General features: G+C 34.1%; 1 protein-coding gene across 10 annotated transcripts in view; it reads left to right on the top strand.

The window, feature by feature from the left end:
• Positions 1-17,036, top strand: part of MEF2A (myocyte enhancer factor 2A) — a 178,506-nt gene that overhangs the window by 80,143 nt on the left and 81,327 nt on the right. For all 10 annotated transcript variants that reach the window (XM_079907386.1, XM_079907385.1, XM_079907389.1 and 7 more), the window contains one exon: positions 5,957-6,139. In XM_079907386.1, coding sequence (XP_079763512.1) covers positions 6,086-6,139 — 54 coding nt within the window. In that variant the 5' untranslated portion in view covers positions 5,957-6,085. The remainder of the gene's footprint in view (positions 1-5,956; positions 6,140-17,036) is intronic.

Genomic DNA, 17,036 nt, shown 5'->3' on the forward strand with positions numbered 1-17,036 from the left:
TTCTGCATTTGTTAGGTATAATGTTCTGTATGTCAGTTAGGTTGTTAATTGTAAAGTTCAAATCTGTTCCTATTTCTTCTAGTCTGCTTGTTCCTTGTTTTGGTGTGCTTGTTCCTTTCTCCTTTACTGAGAAAGCTGTGTTAAAATCAACTTGCTAGGGGCTTCCCTGGTGGCGCAGTGGTTGAGAGTCCGCCTGCCGATGCAGGGGACACGGGTTCGTGCCCCGGTCCGGGAGGATCCCACATGCTGCGGAGCGGCTGGGCCCGTTAGCCATGGCCGCTGAGCCTGCGCGTCCGGAGCCTGTGCTCCACAACAGGAGAGGCCACAACAGTGAGAGGCCCACGTACCGCAAAAAAAAAAAAAAAATCAACTTGCTAGAATTGTGGACTTCACATAGTTCTTTTCATGTTGGCTTTATATACCATACTGTAGTTTCTTAGTTTAAGTTTATTTAGAAAAAGTATTTTTTAATCTGTAAAATTCAGTACAATATTTTAGCAAACTGGTCTATGGGGGAAAGTCACAAATTACCTTCCAAATGTAATTTGTTGAATATTAGAAGCACGTGTAGACATTTTGAAACATCTGCTTAGTGTCAACAAAGGGAATATGCATCTCTGATGTTTCTGGCAATAAGAAAGATATTACAATATTGTAAGCTTTTGAGCTATTATCTGCCATGAGTGTTTGTTTTGAATAAATTTCTAATTGCCTTTCATATTTGGTCCTTGATTTTGCTTAAATTTGTAGAATGCCCCAAACATGATGAGAAAATGTTAAATTGTGGAGAAGGAAAACAAAGCCAGGGAGAAAGTTATTGCATATGAAGTCATATAGTGTGCATTTTACATCCTAACCATGATAATTTACTATGATAAATGGACATTTTCTATGTTTAGTTAAATTTTAAAAGAGAAGTGATTGGGGGTTATCAGTTGATATGTAACGTAATTTTTCCTATTTAAAATATTGGAAAACAAGTTCCTAGTTAGGGTTTTGCACAGAATATCTGCTTTTCAGGAAAAGATACCTGACTTAGGTGTTACCAGGTGCATTCAAATTTAGAATTGCTGTGCCTTCCTGGTGAATTGAACTTTATTGTAATGAAATATCCCACTATATTCTTATCCATATCTATATATCTATCTATCTCAGGCATCAACGTTTTCTATGGTAAAGTATAGCCACACAAGCTTTCTTTTGGTTTGTGTTTTATAAAAGATATCTTTCTCCATGCTTTTTATTTCTCCATGCTTATTCTTTCTGTATCCCCATGTCAGATATATCCTCTATAATCATCTTATAATTAGGTTTTATTTTTTTAAAATCTTATTTGGATTATTTATTAGTCCATTTTCCCCCTCTGTTAGCTTGTTAGCTGTACAGGTGGCTCTTCATGTCTGCGGGTTTTGTACCCATGGATTCATCCAACTGTAGATTGAAAATATCCAGGAAAAAAAATTACAGAAAATTCCCAAAAGCAAAGCTTGAATTTACTGCATGCCAACAACTATTTATATAGCATTTATATTTTATTATGTATTATAAGTAATCTAAGGATGATTACAAGTATATGAGAGGATTTGTGTGGGTTATATGCAAATGCTATGCCATTTTATATAAGGAACTTGCGCATCCTCAGATTTTGGTATCCTCTCAGAGTCCTGGAACCAATCCTCTACAGATACCAAGGAATGACTATATATACTCTAACTGTCTTTCTAGTGGTTATCTCAGAGATTACCACATGCATCTTTCATGTTTTGAAGTCTAAAGTAAATGAGAACTTTTTCCATTTCCTAATCAATGAAAGTGTTTTAGAACACTTTAACTTCATTTACTACCCTTCCCAATTATGTATTGTTGTGCATTGTAATATTTTAAATTCCACAAAATACTGTCATTATTTTATTTAGTCAGTATTCATTTAGAGTTACATATTTAGCCCGTTCATTATATTTCAATTTTTTGGTGCATATCCAAGCTGTATCTGCAATCCCTCTTTTCCTTCTACTTGAGGAAGTCTCTTCAATGTTCCCTAGTGACAAATTTTCTGATTCTGTTTGGCTAAAAATGTCTCTATTTTGCCTTCATTTCTGAAGGTTGTTATTTTTTTTTTTTTTTGCCAGATACAGAGTTCTATCTTGGCATTTACCCTGTTCCGAGCACTCTGAGGATATCATTTTGTTGTCTTTTGGCTTCCATTATTTATTCAAAGAAGCCAGCTATATCTTACTGTTACTCTTAAAGTTAATATATTTTTTAATTTTTCTGGCTACTTTTAAGGTCTGTTTGTGGCTGTTTCTGTCTCTTTCTTTCTGTCCCTCCAACCTCCCCCTTTATTTTGATTTGCCTAAGTGTGGTTTTCTTTGTATTTGTTTTGCTTGGGAGTTTGTAGATATTCTTGGATCTGTGGCTTGATGTCATTGATCAGTTTTTTAAAGTTTTAAACTATTAGGTCTTTAAATATCTTTTCTTTCTCATATGTTCTCGCCTTCCTTTCTGGGACTCCAGTTACATGAATTTTGGATCTTTTCTTCATGTTTCATAATATTTTCACACTCTTTTCTGTATTTCCCATTCTTGTGTCTTTTTGGGCTTCAGTGTATTTTCTTCTTTCCTATCTTCTGGGTCATTGGTTCTTTCGTCAGCTGTATCTAACCTATTGTTAAACTCATCCATCAATTTCTTAATTTCTGTTTTTAAAATTGTATTTTTCAATTCTCTGTTTTCCATGTTTTTAGTGTTGTTTGCTAAAATTCTTCATTTTAAAAAATCCTTTTAACGCAGTAAATTATTTTAAAACTGTTTTCTGGGATTTCCTGGTTTCGCAGTGGTTAAGAATCTGCCTGCCAATGCAGGGGACACAGGTTCGAGCCCTGGTCTGGAAAGATCCCACGTGCTGCGGAGCAGCTAAGGTCCGTGCACCACAACTACGGAGCCTGAGCTCTAGAGCCTGTGAGCCACAACTACTGAGCCCGCGTGCCTAGAGCCTGTGCTCTACAACAAGAGAAGCCACCACAATGAGAAGCTTGCGCACCACAAAGAGTAGGCCCCGCTTGCCACAACTAGAGAAAGCCCACGTGCAGCAACAAAGACCCAGCACAGCCAATAAATAACTAAAGTTATTAAATCTGGTCAAAAGTATGGATCATTAAAAAAAATAAAAAACTTTTCTGCTAACACCATTATCTGAATCTATTATGGGTCTATTTCTGGTGCCATTTTAAAGTCTTAGTTTTCAGTCAGATCTTGATGGGTTGTTTTATTTTAGACATTTCATATGAAAAATGATAGGATAATTTGAATTTTGGAGTCTTCTTGCTGATAAGATTTACTTTTACTAAAACCTTTTGGGAAGATTTTACTGGCATGCAGCTAGGCTAATGATACTAGGTAGCCCAGATTCCCTCAGTATAGTCAGATTGAGAAGATTTGAAGCTGTACTTCTTTCCTTTTGTGGCCTGGTCTATTTCTGGTTTACCTTTTACCTAGGGTATAGTCCTTTAGATTCCCTCCAGCTTCCCAGTGTGTTTGCTGGAGCTATTCCTCCTAGCCAGGCTCTGAATTGAATTTTCGTGTCCCCACCCAAAGAAGTGTGGAAAGCTCTGCTTAGCTTCTCAGCCTCTCAACTAGTGTTTTAAGAATCTATGAATGATTCTAGGGGAAAACGAGTCTAAAGTCTGGCCCCACCTGTTACTTCTAGGTCCCAGCCCTGCAAATTCTCACTGTCTTGAAAGTTCTTCAGTTGTTTTAAACAGATTACTTTTTTTTTTTTTTGGCGGTACGTGGGCCTCTCACTGCTGTGGCCTCTCCCGTTGTGGAGCACAGGCTCCAGACGCGCAGGCTCAGCGGTCATGGCTCACGGGCCCAGCTGCTCCGCGGCATGTGGGATCTTCCTGGACCGGGGCACGAACCTGCGTCCCTTGCATCGGCAGGTGGACTCTTAACCACTGCGCCACCAGGGAAGCCCAAACAGATTACTTTTTGCTTTGCTTTTCTAGTGGTTCTCAGGGAAAGACAGGTTTGAAGCAACCTACTCCACCATTGTCTAAAGCAAAATGCTCAGATATGTTCAGAATTTTTCAGATTATACAAGTGCATATACCTTATAGGAGTTAACATATTATCTCTGTGGTGAAATGTGTGAATATTTACGTTGCCTGCTACTGTGCAAGTTTTCATAATGGGAATTGGATGTGCTGTGATCTATTATAGAACATGATTTGGAGTAAGCCAACTTCTATTGTTTATATTGCAGTCTGTTGAGAAAACAGAAACACTCCACAGCACAGCTGCTTGTTTAATTGATTCCTACCAGTGACTAGCCATCTTTCAGTTCCTCTCATGCTTCCTGCTCATTCTTGTCATAGGGTTTTTGCACATGCTATTCTGTCTGCCTAGTAAGTATATGTGCATACTCAGGTTTGAGTATGAAGCAGTTCTCAGTGAAGCCTGCCCTGACCATGAATTTAGGTCAGATAAAAGAACTTTTGTACAAACTCATTTATATGATGGTTTGACTAATGTCTGTTTTCCCCTACTAGACTCTGGACTGTGAGATCAGAAATTATGCCTTTTTTCCTTGACCATTTTATCATATGTACCTAGTTCAGTGTTTGGAAGTACCTGTTTTGCAAGTAGGTGATCACTGAATAGGTTATCAGTTGTTAATAGTTGAGCAATTAATATTTGTATAAATAAAGAAATAACAGAATGATAAGGGAAGATATGTAAGAAATGCTGTGCTGATGATAATGATGGTTGTGATAAGAATTGGAAACTCACTGCTTTTGAGCAAAAGCCAGATTTATTTAAACACTGGATTTGCATAGTACAGTTGAAGTTTTATAGAGTTACATGTACAATATTAAAAATACTTCAAAAAATTCCCTTGAGAAATTGTTATTGTGTTATAACATTTGTCTCCCATCCCCCATCCCTCTGTAAATATTTTATTATGTAAATTTTGAAAGCACTGGGTTTTTGACACAACTGTCATTCAGAGCATGACAAGTTATATCATTGCAGTCATTCTACTGTAGAGATAAATGGAATAAAAAATCATTGTTTTTGAAAGATTCACAGTCTCAAAGGGAAATAATCTTGGAATTTATACAGATGTACCCACAAAATAAGGTGCTATGATTTATTCTACCAAGGGGAATTGGTCTTGGCTTCATCAGGGTGGTGACATTCAAAGTGAATCTTGGCTGATAAGGAGGAGATAATTAAATGGCCAAAGGAATAGTGTTTCATTTAGGTGCATATTATTATGAAAGTATATAATGTCTTTGTGGATTGACAAATAGTAATTTTGCTAGTGGCTAGGGCAGTTTGCAAGAAGAATTTGTAAAGGCAGATTGGGGCTACCCAGATTATTAGTTCATCCTTTGACATGGAGGCTATCAAAAGCTTTTAAGGATATTCCATAATGTTCTAGAGTAGAAATTCTAGAGACTCCCTGAGTTCATATTACAAGCTCTGCCTCTTACTAGCTGTGTGACCTTGGACACATTACTTAACAACTCTCTGCCTTAATATCCTTATTTATGAAATGGAGATGATAATTATAACTCAGAAGATTGAAGTTACGATTGAATGAGTTAAGGCATATTAGGTACTTAGAAAAGTGCCTGGCACATAGAAAGATCTCAGTAAGTGTTGCTCTTGTTTTGCTGTTATTATATTCATTGAGGAAAAACTCAAAGGTTATATATAATTGCACTCTTTTAGCCAGAACTAGAGGCATGAAAAGTTTCAGGAGATATTTTAAGGGTAAAATTAACAAGACTTCAACTTGTTTACTAATTTTATGTAATGAAAAATTTCAGTTAATAATGCAGTCTGTGTGCACTATAAAGGCAGGTTTGAAATTTGTATAATAACATTTTCATGAGTTGCAAACTTATAGAACTTAAATTTTCTAATTTGTGTTTTCTTTTATATCTTATAGAAAATTTCAGCTGTAGCCCTTGAACTAGAAGCTGAAATAATAGAAGCTGTGTACCATGCATTAGGGTATTGAAGAAAATTAATTTTTGAATTAAATATTTGGAATATAAGGAAGGAAAGGTGACTGAAAATGGGGCGGAAGAAAATACAAATCACACGCATAATGGATGAAAGGAACCGACAGGTAAATGAAAATTTTAATTATCTATTTAATTGGTGTAAATTTTTTTAAAAAGGAGTGTAGGATAGAATGGTTGATTTTTCTTAAAAAATTGATTTGAAGTCTAAATATTTTTATTTTCAGACTACATTAAAACATTTAGCAATCAAAAGCTTTTGACTTTTCATCATGTGCTTTAAAGAAACTTTTTTTCTTATTATAGAAATCAGTTTTGTTAACTATAGAAAACATAAATAAGCAGAATAGGAAAAGTAAAATCACTGCAATTCCACTACTACCATCCATTGTGTAGGTTTATCATAATATATTTAGTCTGCTGTACACTTGATTATGTTTGTTAGTTTTCCATATATTGATGATTATTTTAAATTACCACCTCTGTTGTCATAATTAGGTACTACCTAAGTTAACTGTGGTTATCAGTGAATGTGTTCTGGTCAGTTAGATTTTCTGATTCACCAACAAATAATGAGAATTTTTTTACAACTCTTATTATTATAAATATTTCTAAGTCATTTATGTATATATCTCAGCTTTAATTGATAAAATATTATTGAACTTAATTTTCACTACAATGTCAGTAAACCCTTATAAATTCAGGATAGTTATAATGATACTGGTATATGAAGTCCAGAAGTTGTAAGAGTTTAAAGCAGGGGGTGGCAAACTATGTTCCATGGGCTGGCTGCCTATTTTTTATTTTTATATATAAATAAAGCATTATTAGAACATTGCCACGCACATTTGTTTACATATTGTATTTGGCTGCTTTCACACTAAAACCACAGAGTTGAGTAGTTGCCCCAGAGACTGTATGGCCCATAGACCTAAAATCTTTACTCCCTGGCCCTTTAAGAAAAAGTTTGCCAATCCCTTCATTTAAAGGAAGGAAGGAAAAATAATATCATAGACTATTGTAAAGGAACTACTACTGAAAGCATATGCAGAAGGGAGGGATACTATCTCCAGAAAGGTTGCATATCAGAAGTTTCAAGAACAGCTGGTTTTTGGAAGCTTACCAGGAATAGAACAGTACTGAAGATGTGTACTGTAAAGTCTGAGTAGTAGTAGTTCATCCAGTAATACAGATATAATTGGAGACAAAACTCAACTGAGCAGCTGGTAAAGAAGTTAGTGGAAGTGATTAGGGTTGCTGATAGACCAAACTGAAGAGGTCCCCTTGTTTCAGCTCATGAAGATTCCTTAGCTAAAGTGTTAAGGCTCACACAGTATGATTCGTTACGAAGGTTGATAAAATAGTGAAGACTGATAAAATAATCATACCATCATTCCAAAGGAATGATTCTAGCAAGATTGCAAGTAAATTTCCCTTCACAAATCTGAGGAGTGTGACATGTAGAGGGGGCATGGGGACCTGTTTCATGACCATGTGCAGCATAAATGTAAAATAGGATTTATTGGGGAATAACGTACAAGCAGAGGAGCACCTAAGATCCCTTCAGCTCTCGGTATCCCATACAGAGTCATGTTTAAATTGAGCATAGATAGACTAGAACTACTAGTGGAAAGGACTCCACATGTTTAGAGGGAAAGGACAACTAGGAATATGTAAGTGACTGTGTAATGGGAACTTTTTAAGTGAAGGAAATGACCTGGTTAAAAAAATGGGCCTGCCACTATATCTCAGCAACTAGAAATAGCCTATTCCTGTGTTGAATTTACCTGCTAAGTCAGCTTGCCAAGCTGCCAAATGGGACAAGGGTATCTGAATTTCTCCTCAGATGATTTTGGCAAAAAAAAGTGCAGAAAAGATAAAAAAGAGGTAGTTGGGTAGTTTATTTTTAAGTTTAGATTAGGAACAATTTGTCATAAACTAAAAGGGTATCTTAATTTTACTGATTTTGGAATTTGTGGATTCTGAGTTAAAAGTTTCATTATTCTTGCATTAAAGAGAAAAAATCGTTCCCATGCAGAAGAGATGTCGTTTATTTCATCCACATTTGAATACCTACTTTATCTGAGATACTGCTAGGCACTGGGAACTCATTAAATACATTTAAGTGTATTGCAAATAGAAGTAAGCTTAGGTAATAGGAGTGTTTATGGAAGAAACCACCAACCTCTGATGGTGGGGTAGTTCAGGGAGCAGTTACTGAAGGAGGTAATACCAAATAGAGTTTTGAATTACTAGAGTTTTTGAGCTAGTAAGTTAAATAACACACTTAAAGTCATTGGAACATCACGTGTTCTTTTGTGCAACATTATGTTTGTGAAATTCATCATTGTTGTTGCATGGAGATGTATTTTATACATATTCATTGATGTATAATATTCCATTGTGTGACTAGAACACAGTGTATATATTTATTCTCTTGTAAATAGGCTTTTGGATTTTAGATCTGCTATTCATTTGGAATTTGTTTTTGTGTGTGGTTTGAGGTGTAGGGGTCAAAATTTGATATTTTTCAGATGGATTTTCAGTTGACCCAGTGCAATTTATTGCAAAAACCATACCAAGAAAGCAGAAAAGAACACATGCTCTTCATAAAAAACTCAACAACAGGCATAATTAATCTATGATGCTAGATGTTAGGTTAATGATCTTCCTTGGGACAAGGTGATAATGACTTGGAGACAGGACAAAAGAGTGTTTCTGGGTGGTGCACCGGTGTATACTAGATTTAAGGCCATATTCTTTTCTTTGAAAATTCACTGAGCCACACACTCAGGATTTGTGAGCTTTCCTTTATGTTATGCTTTAGTACAAAGTTTACATTTTAAAAAGAACTAGACCAAGAAGGAAAAACACACAGTTTCATCGGAAGCTTCTAAGTGGAAGTGAAGTCTTTCATCCCTCTAAAGTTTTGGCATCTTCAGTCCTTTTTGCTTCAGCAGCTTTCTCATGTCTTAGAACAGGTATTTGGTGTATTTCACTCTTTTTGTAGTTGATCTCAGTGGGTTCTTTGGTCTTCCATCAGTCACTCCATTTTACTTAGAGACAGACATCCTCTTATACTTTAAATAAAAAATGAAATAGACTTAAATTATTTTAAGGCAGAATACAGAGAACAAACAGTACCTCAAACACTGTTACTTTCATTATCCAGAAGTAGTGTATGTCAATTCCGACATATTTGCTGCAGATATCTTTCCTTGTAAAAGAAAAAAATTTAAAATTTACTGTCCTCTATAATTTTTCCTAGTCTCATTCCTCTTTGCTTCCCCAAAGTAACCCCCATCATGGATTTAATTTGTATTTTCTTTATTACTTAAGCACATATTACTGAATATTGTTTCAACATGGTTTAAAAATTTTACATAATAGCATTATTATCTGCACATGCTTTTTCACTAAATGTAGTGTTTTGGAGAGTTGTCTGTGTAATTCATTTAGTACAACTAGTTCGTAGGAAAGAATATGCCTCAATTCATTTATCAGTACTTCTATCAAAGAACATTTAGGTTGTTTCCAGTTTTTTAGAAATTTTGCTGCGTATGTTATGTTAGAAATGATGCTAAAGCTACATCTGTGGACATGTCTCTGTGATAAATATCTAGAGGAGTTGCTGGGTTGAGTATGTCTGTCATAGTTTTACTGTGTGGTTTTCAAGTTGCTCTCCAAAGTGGTTGTACCAGATACACTACAGTAATTTATGAAAAATTCTTTTTCCTATACACTTTGCCTTTCTCCTTCCTTTCTCTCTCACTTTATTTTTTCATTTTTTAAATATATTTTTTGGTCCAATGAAGGTGAAATGTTACCTGTTTTTGTGATTTGCCCATTTTTTGCTGGATTGTTGATTTTTTCCTTAAAAGTTATTTATATATTTTAGATATTAATTATGTATGTACTTAATCTGTTTCAGATACTATCTTTCAGTCTTTACCAAAATACTTTATATTGAACTTATTACAGTGTTTTATAGTAGTTTATATTGCCTTTACCAATAGATTGTGAACACTTTAAAATGTGTTAAGACTTGCTTAATTTCCTAAATCATGATCAAGTTTTGGTAAATGTTCCAAGTGGACTTGAGATAAATGTGTATTCTTTTAATTGTTGGATGCAGGATTCTACATATGTCTATTCAGTCTTATTTTGTGTTCACATTATCTGTATTCTTTGTGGTTTTTTTTATGTATTTGGTTTTGGCTCTTACCACAGTAATTGCACTTACCACAATGATGGATTTGTCAATTTCTCTCTGTATTTTATTAGCTTAATACATATTGTTTTATATATTTGGGGAATATTTCATTAGGCTCATACATATTTAGAATTGTTATATCTTCTTGGTGAATTTTTTAATACATATTGACTTTTTCTGTCCTCAGGAAGGCATGTCTGTCTTAAATCTACTTAAATCTACTGTCTCACATTAATATAGCTACATCTTTCTTTTGGCTAGTATTTTCTTGATAGGTCTAGTTCTCTACATTTACATTCAACCTATGTCTTTATGCTTTAGGTATATCTTTTGTAAATAGTATATGGCTGGATTTTGTTTTTTATCTAGTCTGATAATATATATTGACTCTCCATTTTACATGGATCTTATTCTTTGTCATCCTTTGTATATATATTTGGACTGGTTTATACCATCTTAGTTGATTATTTCAATTTACTGTGAGAACCTGATAAATAGAGGTCCTGGAGGTAAAACTCACAAAAGTGTAGGTATGCTCTCCCAAGACTGGGTCCCCCTAGAGTTCTTAAGTTTTATACTTGTCCACAGTGATCCTCCAGCAACTCATCAATTACAGTTAAGATTTTCCTACCCCTGTACTGATTCCTCTGGAGGTTTCTGCTCATGGCTCTGGTAATTTATGATTTGTAGTATCTGCCTGTCTGTCTCCAGTTTGGGAGGTAGAAGTTGCCCTGGGACCTCAACTCTCTGAGGGATCTAAGAAGAGTTGTTGATTTTTCAGTTTGTTCAGCTTTTTACTTGTTGTTAGGACAGAGTGGTGACTTCCATGAGTGTTAAGTGCTGGAGCAGAAACTCAAAGTCTCTCCTGGACTTTTAAATTCAACAATGAAATAAAGTATGTCTAAATATATATGATGTGAAAATCTTTACAGGTACTTGGGATTTAAAACATAGAAGGTCTTTTAGAGATGGTACAGTTCAACCTTCTTGAATTCAGAGAATTATATTAGTCCCAGATTTTACCCCAAATCAGGAAAGCTGGTTAGGTTAAAACCAAATGTGTCTCAGTTTATAGAGGCACTGAATTTTGTAGTCTAGCCCTTTAGTCCTATTCTTTTTCTTTATAGTTATTACAGTACTGGAGTAAAACAACAATTTAAGAATAAAATTTATGGGACTTCCCTGGTGGTCCAGTGGTTAAGAATCCGTCTTCTAATGCAGGGCACGCGGGTTTGATCCCTGGTCGGGGAACTAAGATCCCACCTGCTGCAGGGCAACTAAGCCTGCACGCTCTAGAGCGTGCATGCTACAACTAGAGAGCCGGCGTGCCACAACTAAGACCCGATGCAGCCAAATAAATAAACATTAAAAAAATTTTTTTAATAAAGATAAAATTTATGTTTATTTTGCCTGATACTGAAATAGCTTTATTAATACTGATATTTTTAAAATTTCATAATATTTAAAATAAAATGAAATTAAATGTTTAATATGTTTAAAGTAAAAAAATTTTTAAGCCTGTTGCAAAACAAAGATTCAAATTTATAGGAGGAATTCTTAGTAATTAAAGGAATGGTGGCTGCATTAATCCTGACTCTTCCAACATAATTTCTTCAAAAATAGATACAGAAAAACAAGAACAAATAAAACCTACAATCTTGGCACAACTAGAAGGCAAAGCATATCTAAATTTTACATTACCTCCAAGTAGAAAATTATTACCAAGTCACAGTGTGCTGTTTCTTGAACTTCTACTGTAAGTCTTTGAGGTGAGCAAGCATACATCAGGAAAAAGTATGTGGGAAAGGAGAAGAGGAAACCTTGTAGCTATCTTAAGATTGATTTGAAATCACTACCAAAAAGAGGAATTCTACCCTAAGTCCAAAAATTCTGAAAAATACTATTTGTAGGTCAGAAGAGACCACAGGTAAAGAAAGAACTTAAATGTATGTAGTGTTCAAGGAAGTATTATATATAGTCTTGAAAAGGTAACTATTTGAGGGAGAAGAGGGTAAAAAGGAAGGCAGAGGTACTCTTTGGAGAATGCTAGTTGAATGGAAATGAATATGTGGATATATACAAATGGATATATGTATATATCCTTCAAGACAAAAGAATATGCAAATATATATAAATATATATATATATTTATTTATCAAAGGGCACAAAGGTCTTCTCCCCACTGCCAGTACCCCCCCCCCCAAAGCCTTCCATTAAAGGGACCATACTTAACTCCTTTAGAAGGAGAGGTGATCTTGAACTAAGAATATTTTAAACCACTCCCCACTGTTTGTTCTTTCCATAGAAATACAGTGATGCAAGCAGTATTCTCCTATATATACTATTATAAAGAAGAAAACAAAATGATATTTACTACTATTTGGGTGATAAGATTGTTCCCCCAACAATGAAAAAATGGGAAAAAATTGCTATATGACTTTCCAACCTGCAATAAATTTCCTTAAACAAGTATTTAGGAATGTTACAGACAAAAAAATCATGATTCAGAATTTTGAAATACTAAGAATGGAAGTGGATTTTTTTTTTTAAAGCATGGATGAAACAGAAAGTGATTGAACTCCAGAAAAAAAAAGGTAAAGTCATATCAAAACAAAGACTAAATTACAAAGTGACCAAGGAATAATAGATTCAAATGAAACCTTAATAGTGATTGAAGGAAGGCAGGGAAACAACTAAATGAATGAAAATGAGATAAGTAATTTCAAAGGGTTTGAGAGAAGTGGTTGAAAAGGTAGATAGATAAAGAAGCTCGAACTTATGTATAATTGCAGTCCCTGAAGAAGAAAAACAAAACCATAGAACTAATATTTAAACTATAATTAAAGTTTTCATAAATAAGAGAGAAAGTAAGATGCCAAGGATTAGGTGGACCTGCAGAGATCAACTCTGATACATATCCTACTGAAACTATTGGATTTTAAGATAAAAAAAAATTAGGGCTTCTAGGTATAAAACAAAAACAAATTTATAAGTGCAGAGAATTAGACTGGCATCGAATTTTGCAAAATCGAGATAATAAAGCACAAGGCAACAGGAGAGCAGCATTTTCAAAAAATGCAGGGAAAAAAGTCTGAAGCAAAGATTTCATTTGCAGTCAAGCTGTATTCAAATACAAAGATTATAAAAGCAAGTTTTAAACATACTAGAGCTCAGGGACTTCTGTACTTATGAGCTGTTAGTGTACAATCTAGTAGAGGATAAGCTTCATACAACTGAGAGATGTCTGAGGAAATAAACAAAAAAATACATGATCAACATTTAATATACTTAACTATAGATTTTAGCCTAAAGCAACAGTGGGGGCAGGGGTGGAAGAATAATGTGTTATATATTATTTATTATATGTTACTTTATTGTGATAAAATAGAAATAAGGCAACTGAGACATGGTAAGAAAGGAGAGGGAAAGAGGAAAGTAGAATAAGCACACTGGTTATTGTTTAGGCAATAGGTGGGAGTTAAAGAATATCATTAAGATTTGACACATCAAATAGTGAAAGATTAAACATGAAAACAGGAGACCAAGGGCATTTTTAAAAGCTGTAACTACAAAGGTAACCACTAGAACAAAAATGCTAATCTTTGTTAAATTTTTTTAAAATAAAGGAGCAAAGAAAACACCTCATTTAGAGAGAGGGGAAAAAAAAGGAAATATACATAATATGTATAAGCATTAAATATTTATTAAAGTATTAAAATGACAGTGAAATCTCTAAGCATTATCAGTCATATCAATAAATGTGAATGGGACTGTTTATTAAAAGAAAAAACATTTCCAGTTTAGTTCACAAGCTCCAAATATAGGCAAAAAGAGACACACCTAAAATGGAATAATCAGAAAGACTAAAAGTAAAGGTATACCAGACAAATGAAAACAATGAGAAAACAGGTTATAATCCTGATATTAGATGATGTAGGATTGTAGACAGAAAAGCATTAAATGGGGCAAAGAAAGATACTTTTTAGTGCTGAAAGCTGTAATTCACCTTGAAGATGTAAGAATTAGGAATAATGGTATACTAAATACTACCTTTATCAAGCAGAAACTGAAAGAGATACAAAGAAACATAAATGGAAGCAAACTAGTAATAAGATACTTAAACATAGTAGTCTTAGTATGAAATAGATCAAATGGACAAAAAATAACTGATGATCTAAACCAGATCTAAACAGCATAATCAATAAAATTGACTTTAAGTGATATGTTGAACACTACACTTAGAAAATAGAGTATATAAGGGTACAAAGAGCATTCACCAAAATTGATCATATATTACCTAACCAAAGAAACACCAGTAAATTCAATAAAGGAGAATATTACAAACATACGCCAATTACCATGTAGTAAAACCAGAAATTAATTTTGTTTAATGGTTTTTTTGAAAGCTAATTCTACATAAGAATTTCTTTTTTGAAAAGTTTGATGCCAGTTTAACAACTTCTGGGTAAAAAGGGAAATATATAACTAAAATAACATAATTTCTAAAAATAAGAAAATAGTACACATCCATATTTATGGAATATATTTAATGTAGGAATCAGAAGAAAATTCATAGCCCTAAATACTGTTATTAATGAAAGTATAGTAAGGCTGTGAAGAAGTAGGCAGTCCTGTGCATTGCAGATGGGAATACAGATTGGTATAGCAATTTGAGGGGACGGTATTTGACAATATCTTACCAAAATTATGTATGCATTTATCTCTTGACCCAGTCCTTCAGAGTATCGATAAGAGAACTGTCTTTTGTTTCTAGATGGTAGGTTTGTTTTTCATAGTGTGGCTTAGCAATTTGAAAACTACTTAAAGTGTAATCTAAGAATGAGCAAATAAGTAAGTGTATTGTGGATAATGGGAGCTGGGTTTCTTACAGTCAGAGAAGGGAGTTAGAGCTATGGAAAGGGAGAAGCCTGTGGTAAACCCTATGACGTAGAATTGGAATTGGAAGTACCATGGATTTTAATATATTTTGATAAAAATAGAAACAGATATTGAAGTGTGTTTGTGTATGTGTGTACGTATACATATCTACTAGTTCTGTCTGTTGAGAGGGCCCAGAAACAGTGACACCCGAGTAACTTAGCCTCCATATCTTAGTTTCTAAATACAGTTCTCTACCAAAGGAATCAGAGCTTCCTGGTGAAATGGCTGATTCTAGGACTGGGGCAGGGAAAGAACAGGAAAAGCCTGGAACATTTGACTGTGCCAGGAAGTTCAAAGAATACTGGGAGCATGTCAAATGGACACAGGAAGCCGACATAGAGGATCTCTCACTGCTGAAATAAAAGACAATTTGAACATCAGAATGAGTAAAGATACGAATGAATTATAACCCATAGAATAAAATAAGAATCCATGAGTTGTTGCTGACATAAATGAATGAATGAATGAAGGGAAAGGAAAACTCTCACAGTAAAATGCCAGTTAGTAAATGTAGATAGAAAATGTAATGGAATTAGAAAATTCCCATTTGACAACCATCATGGTAATAATTTTTCAGGCAGTATTCATCAGTGGATGCAAAAATCAGTTTGTTAAAGTTTGATGAGAAAACAATATTTTCATAGAGATCTTCACAATATACTTACTAATTATAGGGGGAAAATAGTAGCTTTGCTGGGGGGGAAAAACTGGCAGACACTACCTTAATCAAGCTAACAATACTATTTAGGGGGTAAATAGATATGTGGATTTTCATGGGATGTATTGAGGACACATTGCTTCTAAACTATTCCTGTCCAAAATGTACAATCTGAATATAATCAGAAAGAAACAAGACAAAGCCAAATTGAGATACATACCACAATGTAAATGACCTGTATTCTGCAAAAGTGCCAAGGTCCTGAAAAACAAAGACTGAGAAAGTGTTTCAAATTAAACAGGATGCAGTTAAATGCACCATATGATCCTGGATTGGATTCTGTGCTAGAAGGAGAAAAAAAAGCAAACCATTTTTTTTCCCCTATGAAGGAAATTAGTGGGAAAATTGAGAAATTTGAATAAGGTTTATATATTAGATAATAGTGCTGTATCTCCATGTTGGTTTTTTATTTTGATAATTATATTTGTCCTTGTTTTTAAGACAGTATTTAGGGGCAAAGGGACCTTATAACCAGCTTAGTCCAGAGGGTTCAGAGAAAAACTTACGTGTGTTTAGAGAATGAAAATGTGGTAAAATGTTAACAGGTAATTTGGTAGAAGGATATTTGAAAGTTTTGTACTACTTTTTTTTTAAACACCTTTATTAGAGTTTGCTTTACAATGGTGTGTTAGTTACTGCTTTATAACAAAGTGAATCAGCTCTACATATACATGTATCCCCATATCTCCTCCCTTGTACTGCTTTTTGAAACTTCTCTGTATGTTTGAAATTATTTCAAAATATAAAAGGATGACAAATTTATAAGAATACAAAGTTAATTTTATATTACTATTGTTATAAATTGTTAGCAATAAACCAGAGTAAAAATAGACTTAAGCACTTATAGATAAAATAAAAAGATTTAATTTATGAAGCTTGAAAGTAAAATACTAAGATTGTGGTTTTCACTGTTATGTCTTTGGCTTCACTGTTGAAACGTAAGTGTATTTTGTGCAAATCTTTCTAGTTACTGAAAAAACTCTTTTTGATCTTACTCTAGTTGGAGTAAGCTGGAGGAATGGAGGAGAGGAGGTTGTTATAAGCTAGGTCTCCTCCACTAACTCCATCCTTCAACTCCTTCTAATAGATAACTTCAGAGAAATATTTTGTATAAGTATTTTTGGAAAGGACA

Source organism: Stenella coeruleoalba (assembly GCF_951394435.1).
Source record: "Stenella coeruleoalba genome assembly, chromosome: 2".
NCBI classification, from domain to species: Eukaryota; Metazoa; Chordata; class Mammalia; order Artiodactyla; family Delphinidae; genus Stenella; species Stenella coeruleoalba.